This window comes from Etheostoma cragini, chromosome 11 (assembly GCF_013103735.1).
Source record: "Etheostoma cragini isolate CJK2018 chromosome 11, CSU_Ecrag_1.0, whole genome shotgun sequence".
NCBI lineage: Eukaryota > Metazoa > Chordata > Actinopteri > Perciformes > Percidae > Etheostoma > Etheostoma cragini.
Genome location: NC_048417.1, coordinates 8,819,345 through 8,842,071, shown reverse-complemented (window position 1 = coordinate 8,842,071; position 22,727 = coordinate 8,819,345). Strand labels below are relative to the sequence as shown.

General features: G+C 39.4%; 1 protein-coding gene across 1 annotated transcript in view; it reads left to right on the top strand.

Moving 5' to 3' along the window:
• Window positions 1–390: 390 nt before the first annotated feature.
• The window catches only part of znf385b (zinc finger protein 385B), a 27,571-nt gene continuing 5,234 nt past the window's right edge, over window positions 391–22,727 (top strand). The window contains exons 1-4 of the mRNA XM_034886021.1: window positions 391–596; window positions 1,243–1,380; window positions 1,581–1,724; window positions 2,285–2,439. Of these exons, the coding sequence (XP_034741912.1) occupies window positions 530–596; window positions 1,243–1,380; window positions 1,581–1,724; window positions 2,285–2,439 (504 nt within the window). The 5' untranslated portion in view covers window positions 391–529. The remainder of the gene's footprint in view (window positions 597–1,242; window positions 1,381–1,580; window positions 1,725–2,284; window positions 2,440–22,727) is intronic.

Here is a 22,727-nt window from a genome sequence, read left to right as displayed (position 1 = left end):
ATTTTTTCATGTTCAGTGCAGACCTTATAGGTACCAGCAGCTGTTATACCACTCTATAAAAAATACACATTATCATTATCATGTTGTAACCGTTTTTTTTGGCTGTGCTATTAGTCAATGATGTGCAATTACAGCCGTAATGAGTTTACCAAATCTGATCTATATCCCTAAATATAATTTCAATACAGTAGCGTGTAGGTCGTGGCAATAAAGATAACTGAATATGAAAAAACTGTGTGTGTGTGTGTGTGTGTGTGTGTGTGTGTGTGTGTGTGTGTGTGTGTGTGTGTGTGTGTGTGTGTGTGTGTGTGTGTGTGTGTGTGTGTGTGTGTGTGTGTGTGTGTGTGTGTGTGTGTCCTGTCAGAGGCCATGCGACTTGGCACAGCTGACGGGACAACAGATGGACACAGTCATGGACTGACCTACACACACACACACACACACACACACACACACACTGGACACACACATATGTCATCCTTCCTCTCTCCTCTTACTCATTACTTCATCACTCTCCCTGTGAGCATTTATGCTTCACACTCTGCATCCGGTGTCATTCAGGCCTCACTCCTGTCTGTCCACCTGTCTGTCCCTCAGTGAGTATCTCCTTTTAAGGGTCATAACTTGTTCTTGTGGATGTTCACTATCACCTTTACATCGGCTCTGTATGCATTGCTGCTGTGTTTGATCACATTTGTTTTCGGTGTAATGTAGTTTTTTCAGTAAACTGAATTCTTTTATCTACAGATATGGTGTTTTGGAAGTGTCATTGTGTTTTAGACCTTGTCCTACTATTTTGAATGAACTGTTTTTAGCTGTGAACTATAGTAGCTTGTCATTCTTCAGGCTTGGTCACAACAGAAAGTGACAGAGCCACACCACCGCAGCTGGCAAGGTAACCCACCAGCCATCCGGTTACATGCTGGCAATAGTCACTTATAATTAGGTCTCTGAGCTTTTTTCTGTTTTCTTCTGTACTTTGCAGTTTACTCCCCTGCTGGCATTTTGTTTGCTGGATTGTACTTCATTTCTTTCATTGAAATGTTATTGAAAAAATAGAAAAAACTCTCATGCTAATTCTCATACTAATTTATTCCATTGAAATCATTGTTGTAACTGTGAAATATGTGTCTTTTAAATGAGGATTTGGGGGGTATTAGATGTTGTTTCTACCAGCTATGAATGGATATTAAGGAACATCAGTAATCGTCATATGTGTCTGTTTCTCTTCTTCTCCCTTAGGGATGAAGACTCCTCTCAGCCCCTCTCAGCTCCTGAAGAGGGGGCAGATCTTTGCCTTTGGAGGGATGTGTCAGGAGTTGATGGACCCTCCAACACCTGCAACCATCAGTCTTTCTGTCCAGCAGACTCCATCCCCAGGTGAGTGACATCTTCCAACACCAACGCTCTCTATTATCTCCTGTCATCCCAACCCTTTCTTTCTTGCTTTCTCTTACAGTCTGATTCATCTTTGTAGTTTTCTCCTGAGTCTGACTCTTCTTTGTTGTTCTCACCTACAATCTGGCTCTTCCTTGTTGTTTTCTCTTACAGTCTAACACACCCTTGTTGTTTTCTCCCAGGTCAAGGTGGGGCCTATTCGCTTTGTGAAGTGTGTAACCTGCAGCTGACCTCTGCTGCTCAGGCCCAGCTGCACTACAATGGCAGGTCTCACCTCCGGAGAGTGAGGCAACTCCAGGCTAGAGAGACAGGACAACAAGCAGCAGGTACAGTACGACAAGCAGTAGTAATTGCATTTGTAGTTTATAACAATCAGCTTATAATCAGCTTATTTTTTTAAAATAACTGCTGACCCTTTACTGTCAAATTTGTGAACCGACTCAAGACCTGAAGCTAAATCTTTGGTTTATTTCAACCGCTGCTGTTTGTTAGCTTGCTTGGCTAACACAACGCAAGAGCTTCACTACCCCTCACTCCCTCTTACCACTCGGCAATGCCTATTTTCTCACAACAAATAACATGCAGGAGTACCAAGTGAAATGAATTCCATTTTGAAAATAATCAAATCTGACCTGAGCCTGAAGATTTATGTCACCTTATACTTGGGTTGGGTAGCAGAAGTCTAAGCAGCGGTAGTAGTAGTAGAAGTAGTAGTAGGTTAGTAGTAGCTGTAGCAGTAGTCACATAGTATAAGCTCCATTCGTCGTAGAAAGGTGACTGCCGTAGTAGTCACAGAAGCACCAGTAGCTGTAGTAGTAGTACTAGTAGCGGTAACTTTAGCAAGATGTTCTGTACTGGATCTTGATCTTGATGTTTTTGATTCCAGCAGGGGTTCAGTCTAGGTCTCTTCCCCAGGCTGCAGGGCTCAGCTCCCAGCCTGCAGGACTCACTCCGACCTCAGGCCTCAGTCCAAGCCTTAGCGCTTCATCCAGCATGACAGCAGGTAGGACCAGTGCTACTAATGCTTCTTCTACTACTGGTGTACTGCGCTGACAATGACGGGTTAATCAAACATTAAAAATTGAACTTGAATGCACCACAAAGACTAAAGCTGCATGCTTGATAGGAAAAGAATAGTCCAAACAACATCACAGAAATGTATGCAAGTTCTCACCGTAACCTACATCCATTAAGTGGTAAACAGGACGTCCATTTGTGAAGTCTTAATGTCTGTCTGCTGAGTGACAGTGACTTTGGCTCATCCATCACAAACCGCTGCTGCTGCCCTCTGGGAGAGGTCAGAGAGAGAAAGACAGAGCGAGAGCTAGAGCATGAGAGAGAGAGAGAGAGAGAGAGAGACAGAGAGAGTAAGAGAGATGGAGAGAGAGAGAGAGAGAGAGACAGAGAGACAGAGACAGAGCTCTCAGATTGACCACTGAAAGAATACAGTGACCCTGCACTGCATTAAGTCAGATCATTAGTACATTATCATACTTAACCTCTTTATGGGTATTGTTAGCTCCACCCAAACACCTGTCAGTCATGTTGACGAGTTGAATCCTTTTGTCATGCTTACACAGTGGCTAAAGTTCACCCATGTTAGCTGAACTAGACTGACAATCTGTGGACATGTGGATATGAATCAATCTGTGGATTTTGTTACCTTTGGACAGAGTCAGGCTAGCTGTTTCCCTCTGCTTTCAGTATTTATACTAAGCTAAGTTAGCTACTAAACTGGCTGCTGGTTTTTGCTTCATATGCACAAACATGACATGTCTGTATTTACCTCTAAATCTGGGCAGGAAAGCCTATGTGAAAGTGTTTTTTCCCGTAATGTCTATTCCTTTGACATAAAGATAGTAATAGATTTTCATATCAGTGGCTATTGAGCATACCATTTTCATATCAGTGGCTATTGAGCATACCATACGAGAGTGTTTTTGTATTAGATCTTATATTTTATGTCCAAAGTGTCAGTCTTATAAAATGCTCTGTACGTAATTTTATTATTGCAGCAGGCTTCTAAGTACTTCTAGCGCCCTCTGCTCCTGAAATTACAGTTGAAGTACTTAACATTGACTGACTGAGTTTGGTTCTTCAATCAGCTGTGACTAAAACAGTTTCCTTCCTGCAGCATTTCAGATCCAGTTTTTAAAGTCAAACTATTGGTCAACAGAGTGGGGATGTGCTGTGAGATGCAAAGGAGTTGAGAAGTGGAGCAGATAGCAGCAGGTTATTAAACTGGGACATACCACTGCTCTAAAACCACACAGACTACATTTCTTAAAGACATCACTTGCATTGAGTCTTAGCCTTACATTATATTTGGTGTTAGTCCTTTTATCTGTCTGTCTCCACAAAAATCTGCTGTGATGAAATAGGTATGTAAATCACTGTTTACTACAATATTCCAGTTTGTCGTCCTTATTTTCTTGTTCAAAATTGTATAATACAATAATCCAGTTTGTTCTCTTATCTTATTTTCTTTATCAAAACTCAATGCCATTTAAGTCATTTAAGCCCTGAGTGGAGCTTACTTCCAAGTTAGATTATAAAACGAAAACATCACTTATATAATATAGTCAAATAAAAAATACTAAGTTACAAAATCATCGTAAACAAGAGGAAAGAGTAGGACATAAAAACAAACATTTAGACACACACACACACACACACACACACACACACACACACACACACACACACACACACACACACACACACCTAATTACAGTAAATGGGATGATGATGTCAGGAGAGACAAGAAACCAAAAAAGACAGTCACACACACACACACACACACACGCACACACACTAGCGATAGGTGTCTGTGTGCAGCAGCTGTAATTACATACTATGTGTCCATATCAGTGTACAGGCTACAATAACACTGATTAAAGATTAAATATCTCTCTCCTGTCTCTCTCTCGCTCTCGCTCTCTCTTTCTCTCTCTGTCTCTGTCTCTCACACCAACACATGCAGACATTAACACAACATGTAGATTGATTTTTATTAATCATATACTGTAGTACATTTTGTATGTGTGTGTGTGTGTGTGTGTTTTATTTCTCTCTCTCTCTCTCTCTCTCTCTCTCTCTGTCCATTACATGATGCTTGCTTGACCATGAAAAGCTCTTTGGCCTGAACTCAGCTCCTCCAGGCCAAGCTGTCTGCATTTGTGTGTGTGTGTGTGTGTGTGTGTGTGTGTGTGTGTGTGTGTGTGTGTGTGATAGTGACCTGGCTGAGCAGCCTATCAGCAGTCGGGTCAGATGGAATCACAGCCAATACAAACAGGCTTACAGTCAACAAGATCTGTGAGTTCATCTATCACTGATCTTCAGATGAAACAGCTAGAATCAGTTATTTTGTATGGATTATTATGTCTTCTTAAAAAAACATGCGCACTGTCAGTAATGAAAGGCTAAAATTATACATCAATGGAGCTAGAAGAAGTACCTACTCCCACCATTTTCCAACATCTGATGAGCTTGTATGATTTAGTTTTTTAATTAAAGGAATGGATCAGATAACTTCTAAAAAAATATTAGAAAACCATTAGGCCTATATAAAGAAATCTTTGGCTACCTTTTACCTGGCTGGATACACTAACACAGGCTTTTCCGGTGTTACAACAACATCTGTAACCCCTCAGAATGTGTGCTCTGTAGCGCTGTCTACCTGCCGTAAATCATTCTGTGACTCTTGAAATTAGGCCTATAATTAGAATATTGCGTTAACAACACATAATAGACACACTGATTAGCTAGTTTAATGGCTAGCTTGGTTAGCAGTAAACTAAACGCAGAAAAATGTTATTAAAAAATCAACAATCACTAAATAGCTGTACAAAAAGATTAACAACAAATAATGTTGCGAAAAGGGCATTTTAGGAGTAGTAGTAGTTTCTCAACATATTTCTTGGTCACAGATATGACAAAACAATGTCAGTTAAATTCAGTTATGAAACTCAACTACTAGCAAGAAAATGTTCAACTGAAAATGGGATGAGCATCAGCACCCTCTAAATCTGAGGCCATGTTCCTACCCTCACCAATGGTCATGAAGGCTGGGTCATGACAACGAGATCCAGGGTACAAGCGGTTGAATGGGTTTCTTTAGGAGGGTGGCTGGCGTCTCCCTTAGAGATAGGGTGAGAAGCACAGTCATCTGTGAGGAGCTCGGAGTAGAGCCGCTGATCCTTTGTGTCGAAAAGAGCCAGTTAAGGGGGTTCGGGCATCTGGTAAGTATGCCTCCTGGGCGCCTCCCTACAGAGGTGATCCTGGCACGTCCAGCTGGGAGGAGGCCTCGGGTAAGACCCTGGACTAGGTGGAGGGATTATATCTCCAACATGGCCTGGGAATGCCTCGGGATCCCCCAGTTCGGAGTTGGTTAATGTGGCTCAGGAAAGGAAAGTTTGGGGTCCCCTGCTAGAGCTGCTCCCCCGGCAACCCGTTACTCGGATAAGCTGAAAAAGAAGGATGGATGGATTATATTTCCATAAAGGCTTTACCATCCAGTAGTCTTATCCCAAGTAAGGAGATTGTGAGATGATGGTTTATGCTTCTGTAGAAGCCACAAGTCCTTATGAAGTCAGCCTCTTTTTTAAGAAAAATACGTTTTATGTCATGGAAAAGTACTACACTAGCCACAATCCCTGTTAATTTCCAACAATGCCAAACAGATGTATTGTGGTGAAATTTTAAACAACGCACGGTAAAAATATATAATTACAGACAGCCAGCAAGGCAGTAGGAGGTGGACCAAAATTACTTGCATAATTTTTCTAAATTTGAGAAGTTGAAAGAACCATTTACAGTTATACTAGTAAGTAAGGATATGCTGTATAAAGAGTACGTGCTCTACCTGAATACACTCATAGTTGTGTTTTCCCCTCAGTGGCAATTAGTGACCACTATGAGGCAGCACTAACACTCATACACACTCATACCCCCACAATCACTAATGAAAGAAGTGAATTCCCATGATCCACATCAGTACAAATGAAGAGATTAACTCAAATGTGACTAATGACGTTCACAATTTAAAGCTACTCTTCTTTATAGTTTTCAGTATTGGGTGTGTGCAGAGTTGTTGCTTATAAACTGAAGACAAAACGACTAATGTGCTTTGAATGTCTAAGGCATTGTACCTAGCAATAATGAAAAAGAATATAATGTGTGAAACATTTTGGGGAGGGTACTGAAGTTTATTTTTTTTACAGAGTAAAATGCAGTTATACTGAGGTTTCCTTTTAATGAAAACCTCAAAGTTCCTGATTGGTTTCTTTAGCACAGTGGGAATGTCCACAGCAGTCTACCTCTTCCTTTATTTGGTTTTCATGTGAAAGTGTGTGTGTATGTGTGTGTGTGGGTGTGTGTGTGTGTGTGTGTGTGTGTGTGTGTGTGTGGGTGTGTTTGTGGACTTGCTCTAATTAGCTCTCCTGGGCTAATCAAGGTCAACATATTGTCCTGCTAATACCTTGTACATAATGACAACTATACGTTATTAATAGACACATATTGTGTCATTGTTGTGAGTGAAATGGAGAGATTGGGCAGGTGTTGATGCATTCAGCTGTGTATGAATAGACCTTGCTGACAGATTCCGCGCTCATAGTGCTGTACTGTGGTGACAGTAGGCTCAGAAGGGGGAAGGGGAAGGTGTGTGTGTGTGTGTAGGTTGCATGGGGGTGCTGTATGTGACCAGATTTGAACCTGTGATGCTGCACACATGACCCACATCTGTGACCACCGACCAGTAGACAACAACGTGTAATATATTATGTGTCGATAAGTTATAAAAAAAACTGGGCTAACAGAACCGGAATTCTTGTAGGACTAGTTAAGATTAAAACTGGTACCGGCAGGAGACAAGTTGTTGGTATGGTATGAAACATAGAAAAGATAGTAAGGACTGGTTGGATTAGTAGACACTCTACTGGTTGGACTGGTGATCCCTTGGCTCTAGAGAATAAGAAGGACTTGTAGATGACTGTTAGAGAATGACTTTTGTTTTCCAGTCCTGGTTATTTGTTATGTTAGTTGCTTATTTTTGTTTTTCTCTCCTACCTTTGCAGATTTTTTTCTCTTTTAAAACCCTGCTATTGTTCCTTCTTAAGTCCTTTGTTCAATTATTCATTGTTTTTTTAAATTGCTGTTTTTGTCTGTTTCCTTTCATTCTTGTTCAAATTCATTCTGCATTTTGTTCTTGCGAATGAAATAATTGATAGCTTGTATCCTCCTCTGCTTTGACTCACGATGGCATGAACTGGCTGAAAGAGCGTGAGCAACACAGAGATAGAGAGACAGTGAAAAAGGGATGTCCATTGAGACAGAGTGGCTGTCATCATTGCTCAACCTAAATACCATCACCTCAGTGATTCAAATACACTGTACACTCTGTATCTTTCTCTCGGTGTTTCGGTCGCCATCCTCTATCCACACAAGCGTTCACACAGACGGACAGTCATGTGGCGATTCTCTGCTGTTTAGTTTGGGTTTCTTCTTCTTGGCTTTTTGTTATTGGGGAAGCAGATGATAGAGGGGAGAGGGAGGAGGAAGAGGAGGAGGAGGTAAGACAGCTCTCTCCCTGTCGATGATGTGGAGTAGTTTCCTGAGTCGAGGTAGGAAATCCGTCTTCTGTCTATTTGTGATTGAGATCCACATTTAACCGCTTTGGTTTTTAATTCAAGTGTTGTTTTTGTGTCAGTTACGTGTGAGTGTGTTTGTTTGTTTTTTTGTTTTTTTGGGGGGGTCCTGATAGGGATTACATGACCCGCAGGTTGTGACCTGTACTCGATCCTTGAAGTGAGGTTGTAGTCTCTCTGCTCACGATGTGAAAACTGTCAGTGTCACACATATTATCAGCTGTTTATCAGAGGTTGATTATAATTGTATCCACATCACAAAAAATATTCTTGGGGCTTTTTTCCACTTTGTGGTTGTGTTATTCCAGTTTATTGGAACAGTCAATCTGTACATTTCTACTGATGCTAAGCAGAGAATACTGCTAACAATATTTACCATCTTAAACCCTTTTCACACCAAGGGCATAGGGAATGGCATTAGTTTTGATGGTATTTGGTCATAAACCAATATATTTGTATTTATTTTTCATGAAAGAACACAAATATCAGCTTCATGTTGGTGCTATGAAAGTCAGGGGATCACTGTAGTCAGGAAGATTTATCCTCGGAGGACCAGGAATGTCTATCAAATATTTCACAGCAATCCAGTTTCAGGGCTTTGGACCAAAGTAGTGGACCGACTGACAGACAAACATTCCTGTCCAAAATCAGTTTTGATCAGCTGTCATTCTTCATTCTCAGTATTAGGGTTGCGCAATGGGAGGAAAATATGCTATTTGCAATAACGTTGTTGAATATCGGAATAAAGATCTTACTTGCAATACTTAAACAGATATTAAAGTATACTCAGTTCAGCATTTCTGCTGCTTTCATTACTCTTCTAAAATACACATTGCTTGTTGATTTAGGAAATTATTTCCAACATTATTTTATTGAATAAATTACAAATTGAATTGAATTTAAAAGACACCACAAAAATAGTTACATTTTAAATTGTAGTTTTCTATTGATGTTTTTTTTCAACTAACAAAAAACCTTCTGAGTGTCTATTGCGATACGTTGCAGCCTTAAGCGATACGTTTATTGTGCAAGTTGATATTGCAATGACGATAAAAAACAATATACACCACTGGTCAAAAGTTTGGGGTCACTTAGAAATTTCCATTTCACTCCATTTTAGACAGAATACCAGCTGATCTGAGTGGGTGACTGATCTTTAATACAATACATTGTTCATTATTAGCAACCTTTCATCCAATGTTCCAAAGGCAAATTCGGTTTACTAATCTGATATAATAAAAAAAAAATCTAACTACAAAAACTTTAGAGAACCCTTTTACAATAATGTAAGCACATTATGTAATCTGAAAACTTCTGCCCTGGTTCAAAAACAATGCAATTGATCTCAGCTGGTATTCTGTCGGTAATGGAGTGCAATGGAAATTTCTAAGTGACCCCAAACTTTTGTGTATACTGTGTACGGTAGTGTATATTGTGCAGCCCTTGTCAGTTTTCCAACTTTTCCACCTGGATAAAGTGCAGACGGAATTGTACCTGCTATGGACAGTCTCTCTGATAAAAACGTGCTTCTTTCTTTTATTTGCTCACTCTTACATGTGATTATCTTTTGTGCGACATATGGAAGTCTGACGTTTTCCAGGAATATCTTCAGCTAAATGAACATTGGGATCTTTACATGCAGAGAACTTCTAGAATATTCATGGGAGAAACTGAATATTTGATAAGGAGCAAATAAAGGATGCAATTGGTCGAGACCTCCCGTCTGTCTGACATTCCTCTCATTATAGATATAGCGTGACTGCTGTGATTACCCACACACTGCTGCTTATCATCTCAGCACAGTGTGTGTTTGTCTGTTTCTAACACGCATATACAATTGTTTCTTTTGTCCAGTTTTAGTTCTGCCGATTAAACCTGAGTTTTATCCCTTGCTTTTTCGTTTAGAGGTTTTCTGTTTTTCTCTGAAACCAATTAATACAAAATCATAAACATGAGTTAATACAAATCCAATTTACTGTAACTTTAGGTTCTATTGTCTGTTTGGTTCTTCGTGTATAGAGCTCACAGTTGCCTATTGTGGTTGCAGTTGCCAGGCCCCTGTTTCACAAAGAGATTTAAGACTGGTCTGTTTTTTGTAATTATATTAATATGATTACATGTTACAAACAGGTTGGATACTGCACACATTTTTGTACATTAAATACATTTAGGCACATACAAACATACACACTCACACGTAAACAACACATGCATTCAGCCTTACGTTCACTCAGACATGATTCGAGCATACATTCAGGGAGTGGTCAGATGTTCCGTAAAAGAGTCATTCGTCCCTATGAAAAGAAGAGGACACATTGGTTCAAAATTCAATTTTTCCTCAAACATATCTTCCAAATCCTTCCTTTGTGAGTCTTTTCCCCCATGAGTTGGGCTTCTTGAATCAAACATTACCATTTCATTTCATCTGTATTTTTTCCACCTTTTTGTTATTTACACTTTGCTATTTGCTATAGTTATATTCCAAATGAATCATTTTTGTCCTGACCAATTGGACAGTTTCCCCGAAATGTTCTGCTTTTAGTTACTTTTTTTTAAACTGCATCTATAAAACTTAAAGACTTTTAGCCAAAATGTGTTCAATAACTTGCATGGATAACATACTGTATATGTGGTTAATTTGCATTAGTTTCCCCACAGTTCCTTCAGCACTGAGAGCTTGATCCTCTTTTAAATGTAGGAATAATTTCTGGGGTCAAGAATTCATATTTTTTTTCCAAGCAAATATTCTCCAAATTATATTTAGCATTTTCTTGTCTTGTATCACTCCCCCTAGCCTTAACTCTGAACTAAGAGCAATGTTTCTATGGTAACAATCAGAAACTGATGAATTTCTCCATAAGGCAAAATTGTTCTGCTGGAGTGAACAGAAAGAGATTTGACAAGTGTCAGTCATGTTTTACAGTCTGAAAAAAGTTTTGATTGACCAAGAAGCCATTGCAAGTTAATGTCTCTATCTGTATCTACAATCTATCAGAATTCTAGATAGATATCAGCTATGGTCCAAGTCTATCCTTGTGAAACTGTTGCCTCTACCAAAAATTATATTTATGTTTAAAACTTTTTAGATGTTTCCCAAAAAGGAAAGATTAGGTAAAGAAACACTGCTGCATTTTTTTAGCATTTTTATGCTACTGGAAAGACTGTATCAAAGAATGGCTAAATCAGCGGCATGTTGTTTGTTCGGTCCAATAGGTTAACATATGTTGGTTTGGTTCAAATCAGGTTATTGGGCTGTTTCCTTTCTACTGAGACACATTTTGACGCTCTGATGTTTGCTTCATATATCTGGTCTTATACACGTGTGTGTGTGTGTGTGTGGGTGTGTGTGTGTGTGTGTGTGTGTGTGTGTGTTTGTGTTAGTTTGGATGAAGAAGGATCTGAACGTGACCTACTTAAACACACACACACATACAGGCTTGTTATGCTAATGTGAGTGTTTCTCTGCATAATAATAATGCAGTGTGATGTCTTATGCTGCCGTCAGCAGAACCCCTCTATGTCATTCTCCCTCTCTGTGGATGAGGAATGTGTGATGCAGATGAAGGTAGTAAGACGGGTTCTCCTCCCAATAGGATCACTGGTGTATTAATGCCCTGCATTCTTCCAGGCATCACCTTAAGCTGCAGTGATTTCAGCTGCAGTGGAAAGCCAGTGAGGGATTATGTCACTGTACTGTAAGAAGCACAACTGGGCCCGTAAAGTCTCCACTTGTACCCACCTCCTCCTCTTTGGAGCAAAAAGTCAGTTGTACATAGGGAGATATTTCTTTTTGCAGCACACTAAATGCACCCCTGTTCAAATGAATTGGAGGACTGCCATTTTCACCGCAACACCTTATCGGGTGTGAATGCAGCCTTATTGCTGGTTTGTCAGTGTTTGCTGGAGTCAGTGGGCTTGTTTGAGAGGAACTGCGCATCCCTGTAAAGTGTACAAGAGCAGGCAGCAGCACCGGGGGGTGGTGACAAAAAGCTGCGGTAAAGTCAGACAGTTTCCAGTCGTTTCCGGCAGCCTTCAGGCTGAACAGGAAGTGTCAGAAACACTGTGGTCTGATTCCGATTAAATAAGACCCATATATCAGGTTGTCTCCAGTCTCCATTTTTTTTTAATTATGACAGAGGTGCTCTCAAAATGCTCTACATGCAATCTGTTGCTGATTTTAATGAACACACTGTAGATGATCCGTGATCTGAATAGATTCTCTCTGACTTCTGAACGCAACTCTCAGCCACACAACATGCAGTTTGTACAGAATAAGCCTTTGAATCAGACAAATGGCAAATAAAATCCCTCCAACTCAAAATCAATAAAAACGTTATATGAAACGTCGTCATGTTGAGTCGATTCTGAACCAATCAGCTGTTAAATCAGCTGAGGGGCTGGCGTTTCCCACCATGCTCCGGGTTCGCCTGTGTCTTGCAGTTGGTGAAAAGCAACTGCGCTGCCTGTCTCAGAACTGCGGCCACCTTGATCTTGTGAGATTATTGTTGCCTACGTTAGCAAGAAGTCAGAGCAAGGCAGGATCAAGTTGGACACAAATCAAACCAGTATGCAACTTAATATCTTATTGTAAATTAATGATTTTCTGTCCGAGCAAATTTTATTCATTGCGTCTATATGACCTCCCATTAACGCTAACTCAGTAAATTCAAGACCTTCACAACAGCAGATGTTGTAAAAACAGTACCGCTTTTGGTACCAGCTGGTTTTGTGAGCGTCTCTTTCTCACACACTCTAAGCTCTGTCTAACAGGAGACGGTATGATCCAACAACTGCAACAACACACACACACACACACACACACACACACACACAGAAGTAAATGCAGCAGAGTTATTTAAACTTTAATCCTCCAATATAATCTGTAAATATGTGTGTGGTTGTCTTTCTCTCTCTCTCTCTCTCTCTCTCTCTCGCTTTCTCAACACATTGACAGATGATTAACAATAATATACAATAAAATGCAAACATCAACAATTGTATCAAATACACAAAGGCATTAAATAAAAATGAATAACATGGGCAGCGGTAATTTCTTTCTATGTGTAATTACTCAGAAACATTAACTACTGATCTCGTTTCTCTTTGTGTATGACAACAGTCTACATATTTTGCTGCAAATACTGGGTAAGGGTTAGGGATCATGGATCATCTCTCAAATCCTTAGAGTAAAGCAAGTGAGATTCGGTTTCAACCTCTCATTTATGACAGTGAACACAGCCTGCCCCCAGATAGCCTGTTCAGCCTTTCTAAGACCAGGCTGTGTTCAATCAGTCGGTACATTGTCAACATTCAACATTGTCAATGTTTTTCTTTAATTTCGGTCACAGTGGTCTCTCTCTTCTTGTTTCTCTCTGTGTGTTCTCTCTCTCTCTCTCTCTCTCTCTCTCTCTCTCTCTCTCTCTCCCTCTCTCTCTCTCTCTCTCTGTGTCATCCCTAGGGATAGAGTTTCTTCTCTGTGGAAGAAATGGCAGCAGGGGATTAAGAAGGAGTAACACACACACACACACATACACATACACATACACACACACACACACACACTCACACACACACACACACACACACACACACACACACACACACACACACACACACACCTGACGTTCAGGGTTTGTGGGTTCAGATAGTGATGACACATGCCACTCTTAGTCCAGTCACCTGATACACACTCACTCACTCACTCACTCACACACACACACTCTCACACACACACACACACACTCACTCACACACACACACACACGCACGCACAAACACACAGTGAGTAGTGGGTGTGTTTGGATTTTGCTCTTCGGTTGTAAGAAGACATGAGCAGAGTACCACAGGCAGACTCAAGAACAGCAGAGTACAGCAGATGACGTATTAGAGTACAGTAGACTACATACAGACAGAAGGGGGAGAAACAAAGTAAAATAAATCTGGATCGAGATAAAGAAAAAAAGTTGTCTGGTTCAGGTAGGAACCTTTTAATTTAAAAAAGAATGCCATCATCTTCATCGCCATCCTCCGCCTTCATCCATTCCTGCTGTCTGTGTGAGAAAAGTCTCTCGCTGCTGTCTGTTTCACTTTAACTGCAGCCGTTCACATCCCTTCACAGTCTGATTCACAGCACCAGATGTTTATCTTGTCTCTGCTAAGTTGGGTGAGGAAATAAGGAAGCAGTAATAATGATAAGCTCTGGTGCATGACTGTTCTCCAGTACACCATTCACACAATTTTGAAATTAGTTATTGAATATCAAGAGATGGAATTAGCATTTTACTGTTTATTGCAGTTACTCATGCTGATTTAAACTATTTGTATAAACAGTTGGGTTGTTTAATAGACTTAACGTACTAAGTGTGTCTACTTTGTGCGGCTGTGCATTACAAAAAATATTATGCTTAAATGTGAGTGCTGACAAATTTGTTTGCGTGTTTGATTTTTAAGTCGACACCAATTAGATTCAACAGATATGTATGTTTCTGTGTGTGTGTGTGTTTTACTGGTTTACCAACATTTTTACCCATTGGTGGGATAAGATGAAAATGTATTTGCCAGTTTTACATTCATGATCTTTTATTTACAGAAAGTTTGACTCCTGTTCAGATGGTACAACTTACACCTGTATCAATTTTGAGTTACCGCTACATTTTAGGGGCAAACATTATTTTTTACTTTTTACCAGCTTTTTATTTATTTCATTAATTAATATTTTTTAAACAAAACACATGATCATTAAATTATGATGCATTTGTTTTGTTTTTGCAAAAACATCTTTCTTCTCAAGTCATTTTAGTTTATTAATTTTACATGCAAAAAAATTCCGTCATTGCAGGGTGAATATGCAGAATATTTCAATTGTCTTAATTCAGCAACAAGATACAGTCGGTTCACTTGAATTAAAAACAGATTGAACAGTCAGTGTACTAATACTAAGAGTGAACTAACAGATATTGTTCATGTGTTTTAAGCTAATATCTTTTCTTTTTCTGCTTTTATATTTCCTCATATTTCATTTCTATCCAATACATTTATTTAAAAGCTAAAATTAACAGTTGCTTTTAAGATGACGTTGCTGCTTACACTTGTATGCATTAGTGACAATAATGAATTAAGACAATCTCAGACCCCTCCCTGATTTCTAAGTGGGGGAACTTACAAAATAGCAGGGTGTTCAAATACTTATTTTCCTCACTGTATAACAATATTTACATTATATTATTTTTGCTACATAATGAGTACCGTTAAAGTTTGCTGCCAATACTTGTACACTTATTTTTGATTGCAGGACTTTTACTTATTCACCCTGTGTTATTAATTCTTTTACTTTAGTAAAAGATTTGAGCCAGCGGGTTATTAATGTCAGTCAACTGTAAATGAGCTTGGTCGTTAACAGGAAAATATATTCACACAGTTTATTCAGTTAATTTGTTGCACGGACTCCTGTTATTCTATGGATCATTACTCTCTTGTATAAAACTGAATGGTGCAACACAGTTAAAAAGTTGTAATATGTTCCTCTATTTTTGAATTATTTTTGGCTCTTTTAGCTCTGTCAACTCAGGTTACTACTGATCAGAAACATTTGCACAGATTTAAAGTGAATGTGTTAAAGCTGTAGTCTGGACAACAAAAGAGCCATGTTGATTTACCTACTCCATGCCTATCATCATTCAGTAATACACTGGTATGACTGAGGTACTTTGATATCTGCTTCATCATATTTAGAGTGTTAACTGTTTCACACACACACACACACACACACATACACACACACACACACACACACAGTGGGTGTGTTTGGCTTTTGCTCTTTGGCTCATAAGAATAGTACTGCAGTTGAAACAAAAGTTTTATTGCCAGCTGGTTGCCATGTACAAGTTTAAGTAGGTGTATACTTACCTGGCACTGTGCTTGTGTGTGTATGTGTGTAGTCTTGCTTCTTGTTTATACTGATTTATTTTGGCAGTTCACCTCAAAAGTATTTTTGAGAGTTCTTTTCCTTTCATGTACTTAATTTTCTCCTAACATAAACCAACATGCAGCTGATTGACAAATAATATTTCCAGAGTACATGTCCGGAAGGTTAGGTCTTTAAGAGAATGCTGGGATGCATATTAACATCTCTCTTATTTGTAATTCATTCATCATTCTCATTTTCTATTTCAGAACTGTCCATAATGTTCATACTGTTCATATTGTAATAACATAATAACATAATGCTATATATCCCAGTATCCTTGCACTATGCTCCATATTTAAATAATTTTTATTGAACTCTATGTTCATTCTAAATTGTTCTGTTTAGAGTATGTATATATTGTGTGTATATATTAGTGTGTATATTTTTGTTTTGGTTGTTTTGTGTGAAAGCACAGTGTGAGCAACGATGCTCCAATGAAAAATTCCTCGTATGTGTCCTCCTACCTGGCAATAAAGCTGTTTCTGATTCTGATATTGACTGATCAGGGCATATACCTCCACACCCTGGATCGCTACAAATATGTTTTCAACCTGTTTGAAACACCAGAGACGGTCTGTGTGCCAGGTCGTGCAAATAACTGAAAGGTTTGTCCCATTTGGATTTATAAACCAGGGGGGATGTGAGTGATAAATATCAGACACACCTCTTAGTAACCACTGCCATTGGCTAACTAATGGGGGTGGTTTATGACAGATGAGACAGAGCCTACATGTCAGATCAGTTACAGGAGCTTCAGTCTGCAGCTGACGGTACAGTCGGCCACTGTGTAAGATTTTCCTTCACACATCTTTATTGTGTGTGTGCGTGTGTGTGTGTGTGTGTGTGTGTGTGTGTGCATGGCTGCAGTCACAATCATAAATCTTACCTCAGTAGATAAAACTGGACTGACCAGCAGGAAACTGGACACTTTGAATTAGAAAGAGTTTACAATGAATTTATAGACCATTTAGTCTCAGAAGCTGTTGATGTTAGCCAACACATTACCACTAAAAGAAATGTTGATCTGTTAGAATTTTAGAACTGCATTTTATTAAAAAGCAATTAATTTCAATGGAATCACTTTGATTAGTGGATAACTCTGCCTATCTTCAAACTGGGCAGAGCTCTTCATCAGTCAGGATGAGTTTGGGTATGCAGGGGCATTGACCTCCTCTGTCGCCGTATTTAAACAACTCCACACAATAGGAATAGTTTGTGGTAAGTCTAATTTACCTGTTAGCCACCAAGCTAACTAGCTAGCCAGCTCCAAAAACTTGTTTCCCCCTTCAGTATCTCTTTATTGATTGAAATTATGAATGATCCTGAACATGAAATGCTACAACTTCATTAGATCCCTCAGTAAAGTAGAGAATGTAATAACTCCAGCTTAACAAAAAAACTCACTTGCACTACACCTCTTTGGTTTTCTAAATACTATGCGCAAAAAATCATTATAGGTGACTCGCAGGTTATTGAAGCTGGCCTTTTTAAACTTGACAAACAAGGAGGCAGTGTAAAAAGCAATACAATATGATTTAAAGATGTTTATCTTGACAGTATTGGAACACCTTGTAAACTTTTTGGCAAGCATGTTTGCTTGTATACATAACATGCGGCGCTGCCTATTCATGTCATCATCATCTGACATTTGATCCGTTAAGATATGACCCAAGTACTTAATTTAACAACAAGCAGTTAACACTTGCCGTGACAAATGAAAAGATGGAAAAACAAAGTCTTTATCCCCTTTCACGCTACAGATTATGATAAAACTCTTTTTGGTATATATTTCACATCAAATTTAACCCCATAATCGGAACATATATTTAACAACTCCTTAAACCCCGCATTCATAGGAGAAACAACAGCCACATCATCAGCATACATAAGATGGTTCACTAGCATGGTTCCACACATCCTGTTTTACACTCTTAGCTGGTCAGACAGGTCATCCATGTAAATATTAAAGAGGGCCAGTGATGGTATACCCCCCCATCGGACTTCATTACCAACACCAGAAGGTGTAGAGAATACAAGCCCCCCCATTTGATTTGCATCCTGTGATTGGAATGCCAAAAAGCCAGGATTCTATTTTAAGCTGATGTTAGGTACTCCTCTTTGGCTCAATTTTAAAAACAACTTGTGATGGTTATGTCAAAATAGAGAAAATACATAGACTGACTTTGGCATTACTTACTTTTCTCTTACTATTTATATTGTGACCATCATGCACATACCAATCCCCAAGGCAAATTCCTTGTATGTGATTTGATTTACATCACTATGCTAGTAAACTGGTTTGTTTCAGTTTCAATATCTTTTTAAGTTTGAAACTTCATAGCACTTTTGTTACTTAAAATATTTCAGATTTGCAGACTGCAGATGGCAACGCGTTTTAAGAAACTTGTAAAGAAACTTTAAACTGAGTGTTTTAGTCTGTTTAAATATTGTGCCGCTTTTCACAGATCTTCAAGCTGTACCACCAACAGCCTGAAATAAAACTGTCTCGTCCGTTACTTTGTTGTTGGCCATTTTCAATGCTGGTTTATTAACAGTCTCCATGTAAATGCAGTAGCAGATGTGTAGCAATATTTATAGCAGCTTCTTAGATCAGCAACATACTGTAAGACAGAGGGGGAGGGTTACTGTGTGCGTGTGTATGTGTGTGCGTGTGTGTGTGTTGTAAACAGATCTCAGGACAGAAGGACAGAATTACGACGAGCCTGTCACCAGGCCATTTATCACACACACATGAACATCCCCGAAACATATATCTCCAAATCTCCATACCAATCTTGACTTTGTTTTCGTTTTTTTTTAAATTAAGTACAGTGACAAATAAAGACCTGTCTGTGTCAGACACATTCTCGTCCTCTCTCCAGTTAGACAGTGCATGTTATCTGTTTCACACCAGCTGCATGATAGAAATGTCAACAACACGCCTACTTGCTCGCAGCGACAAGGACCTGCTCTACACATTTGCATTCACACAAACAGATCCTCCGTGTAGAGTCTAGATAGGTTCAGGTTTGCATTGCATGTATGAAAGGAGCTTCAGAATGTCCTGACATGTCTTTTTAGGGAGTTTTAAGGTGGTTCAAATGGTCCTTGCAGTGGTTTCTGTGGTGCTTCAGGAGGGGCATCACTATGGTTCAATGGAAGTATATGACAGATTGCTGAACAGCATCAGATACTCCCTCCCACCAGACCCCAAGGGTCATGGTATATTCTTTCTTGATAAAGTGTCCGGGTTACTTAAGGAAGTTCCAGTGGTTCTCCTAGATACTGAAGGTGTTTTGTGTTATGGATTCAGTTGTCCATTATGAGGTTCAATCAGATCTTGTTTTGTGTGAGTGGTCTTTCAAAGGGTTCTGTTTTTTTTAAAGGTCCTATGACTTTTTGGATGCTTGTATATAGGCCTTAATGGTCCCATAATACTGTACCTAAAGTCTCTTTACCGAAATTCAGCCTTGGTGCAGAATTACAGCCACTAGAGCCAGTCCTACAATGAGCTTTCCTTAGTATGTGTCATTTCTGAGTCTGTAGCTTTAAATGCTATTGAGGAGGAGAGAAGAGGGGCAAGTTGGAGACTGGGGGTCTTTGACCAACTGACATGCTTTGCTTGTCTGCAAGCCATGATGTCTCTCTCTTTCTCATGGGCCGCCCAAATTCTCTGGGTAAGAAAAGCAGAGAAATGGGAGGTGACCCTCCCCTTATCACCTCATAAGTGGCAGATTCCAGTTTGGCCTCTCTAAGCTTTCATTTTCTCAAAGGTAGAGCAGGTTACCCAGGGCTCGGTTTACACTTATCGCCATTTCAAGCCACTGGGGGACCATAGCCAGGCTGGGGGAACTCAAATTAATATTAAAAATCCTCAACAAAATTTTTATGCTATGGGACGTTTATGGTGGGTTCTTGAAGTGGTTTTAGTGGTCTCTCAGGAGGTTGCAGGTGTTTCTCTGTTCCACATTGCAATGTTTAACATGAAGGACTAACTCATAAGTTGATAAAAGTGAAAAGATATACTTAGTTGGTTTATTGTGCTTGGTAATGTTGTCACATGTCATGTACCAAAATGATAGGATACAAACGGCAAATCAAACTGACTTTGGGAACTACTAGGAAATACTAAATACTGCTAAAAACACTGTGACATAGTAGGTAATGAATACTCTTCTGCTTCACAGTGGTTGCACATTTTTATGACAGTATGCAGTTTATAGCATTACATGACTGTATTATTGAAAGTGAACCTTTATTTTGGCAGGTCCAGCAAGCTGACACATTACACCATCTTTAAATAGACTAATCTGTATTTATAGTCATAAATAATATCCTTGCTAATGACAATACAGTGACAGTGATCGGAGCTGTTGTGTGTCCGGCTCTATGTGTTTGATTACAGCTCTGTGTTGAGTCATGCTTTTCTGAACTTAATAATGAGCTGTAGTGATAAATGTAGACAATGACTCATAGCTCTGCTATAACAGCATCATGGCACACTGCTAATTTGCAGCTATCTTAAAGTCAGATGGAAAACACAAACACACCTAACAAAAACACGAGTACAAAAACCAAACCTCTCAATCACGTTTATTCAGATGAACATTTAAAACTGTCTATCCTCATCAGCAAGGGTTAGAACTGGATTTAATACATTCCGCATTGGATTAAAGTGCTCATATTATGCTTTTTGGCTTTCCCCCTTTCCTTTATTGTGTTTAATCTCTTTTTTTGTCCATGTTACAGCTTTACAAAGTATAAAAAACTAAAGTTTTCACCAAAGGGATTTACCATCTCCAACAGAAAACACTGTTCATCAACTGCCCCAATGCTCGCCTAGCTGCTAGCTTGGCACGGCCTCATCTTCTGCAACTGACAAGCTAGCAGTACTTACTGTGCATGTGCAACTTCCGACAAAGATGGTACAGAAGTGAGAGGCCTCACTCTGTAGCTAAACAGAGGGCTCAACACACAGGGTAAAAAGAGGAGCTGCAGCAATACGCAGTGCAACAAATATATGGTGTTTTCTGAAAATTAAACCACATAAACCTGTTCTGGTACAACCTCTAAATACAATTAGGAACCTGAAAATGATCTGGCCTTGCCCTAAAGCCAAGCCTCTCAATCCAGTTCATTCAGTCAGCCATCGAGCCTAGAAATCTAGACGCACCCTAGCGGCAGCAAATGTAATTTTCAGCAAGGGTCAGTCTAGATTTCTGGGCTAGATGGGTGACTGAAAAAAAAGAATTCTGGTCAGGCTAATCACATGGTGTATTGAGCTGGTGGGCGGGCTTAACGTGAGGACAGCAGAGTTATGACGGTTCTGCATAAATTTCCCAAGCGGGTAAGCCAGCCTCGACAAGGCATACCTCCTATGGAGCCATTTTGATGCTATCATGCCGTCACCCGCTGTTAGCCTTTACCACTGAATGGGTTGATCTAACTTAACTTGGATAGATTGCCTAAACCAATTAGCTCAAAAACTTCTCCTCTTCCCCCTCTTCCTCCTTCTCTGTCATAGCTGATTTAATTGCTCTCAGTGTTTCCACCCACACTTTGTTGTTATGAAATAATTCACTGCAGAGTGACAAGCTATGACTATAAACATACACGGATAGAGTATGGTTTGTATATATACAGTATATGTAACACCTCCTCACATTAAATTTGGAGATCAGACTTCAGAGATAGCACTACTTTTGCTGAAGCAGCCCGTTTCACGCATACATTTCACAAAAATAATGTGTTGATACGACTCTTAGTAGATTGTAAGTGTAGCCTATATTATATGTGTTAGTTAGTATTGTTTGAATGATTTTCTTTATGGTTTTACAACAGTTTTGTTTTTAGTAGTTGTGTATGGCAAGATGTGTAAGACACTTGATTTGGTCACTGTTTGAGTAAATGTTTTTAACTACACTGTCACTTTTAATGGAAATGAAGGAAAGTTGACATGCACAGAGCAACTATACTGGCCATTTGGCAGCTGAACACATGGACTCATTATCTGAGCCGCTCATTTACCTTCTCTCTCTCTCTTTTTTTTTTATCTCTCTACTATTACCTGTCTCGGCCTCCATCGGCTGCAGCTCCATATTTTTGTCATGTTGTTACTGTAAAGTAAATTAGCTGCTAAGCTCTCTGGGATGAAATTACATAAATATCAGAGTAAGATGGATTTCCTTCATTAGTTCTTCTGAGGTTTTGCCAAAAAGTGTCTGTATTACTCAGCTGACGGACCATCTTAAAAGAAATTTACTGACTTGCTTACTTTATCACAAATGGTTACTGGTCCAATGGTTTGTTTGAAAACGTAATAAATCTGTTTTTATATCAAAACCTAATTTTTGTCCTACTGAAACCTTATAAATAGTCAGAAAATAAATACTCTCGATTTGCCAGACCCTCCTCCAAAAGGCGCTGAAGGAGAGTCTGGCTACTCCAAATACTGTAGTATTCGGGGATGGGGGGAAAACGTGCTCTGGTGTAATGGCATTTGTTTAGACCAATCAAAATCATCATGGGCGGTGCTAAACTCCGCTAAGAGCCACTGCAAAATAGTCTTGCAAGAGAAAACTCAGATTGGACAGATGGTCTCGCTGTCTCAATTGACCATAAAGAGATCTGAGGAGCAGTCAACAAGTCTCTCCCTCTCTCTCTCTCTCTCTCTCTCTCTCTCTCTCTCTCTCTCTCTCTCTCCAGTCACTTCCAGT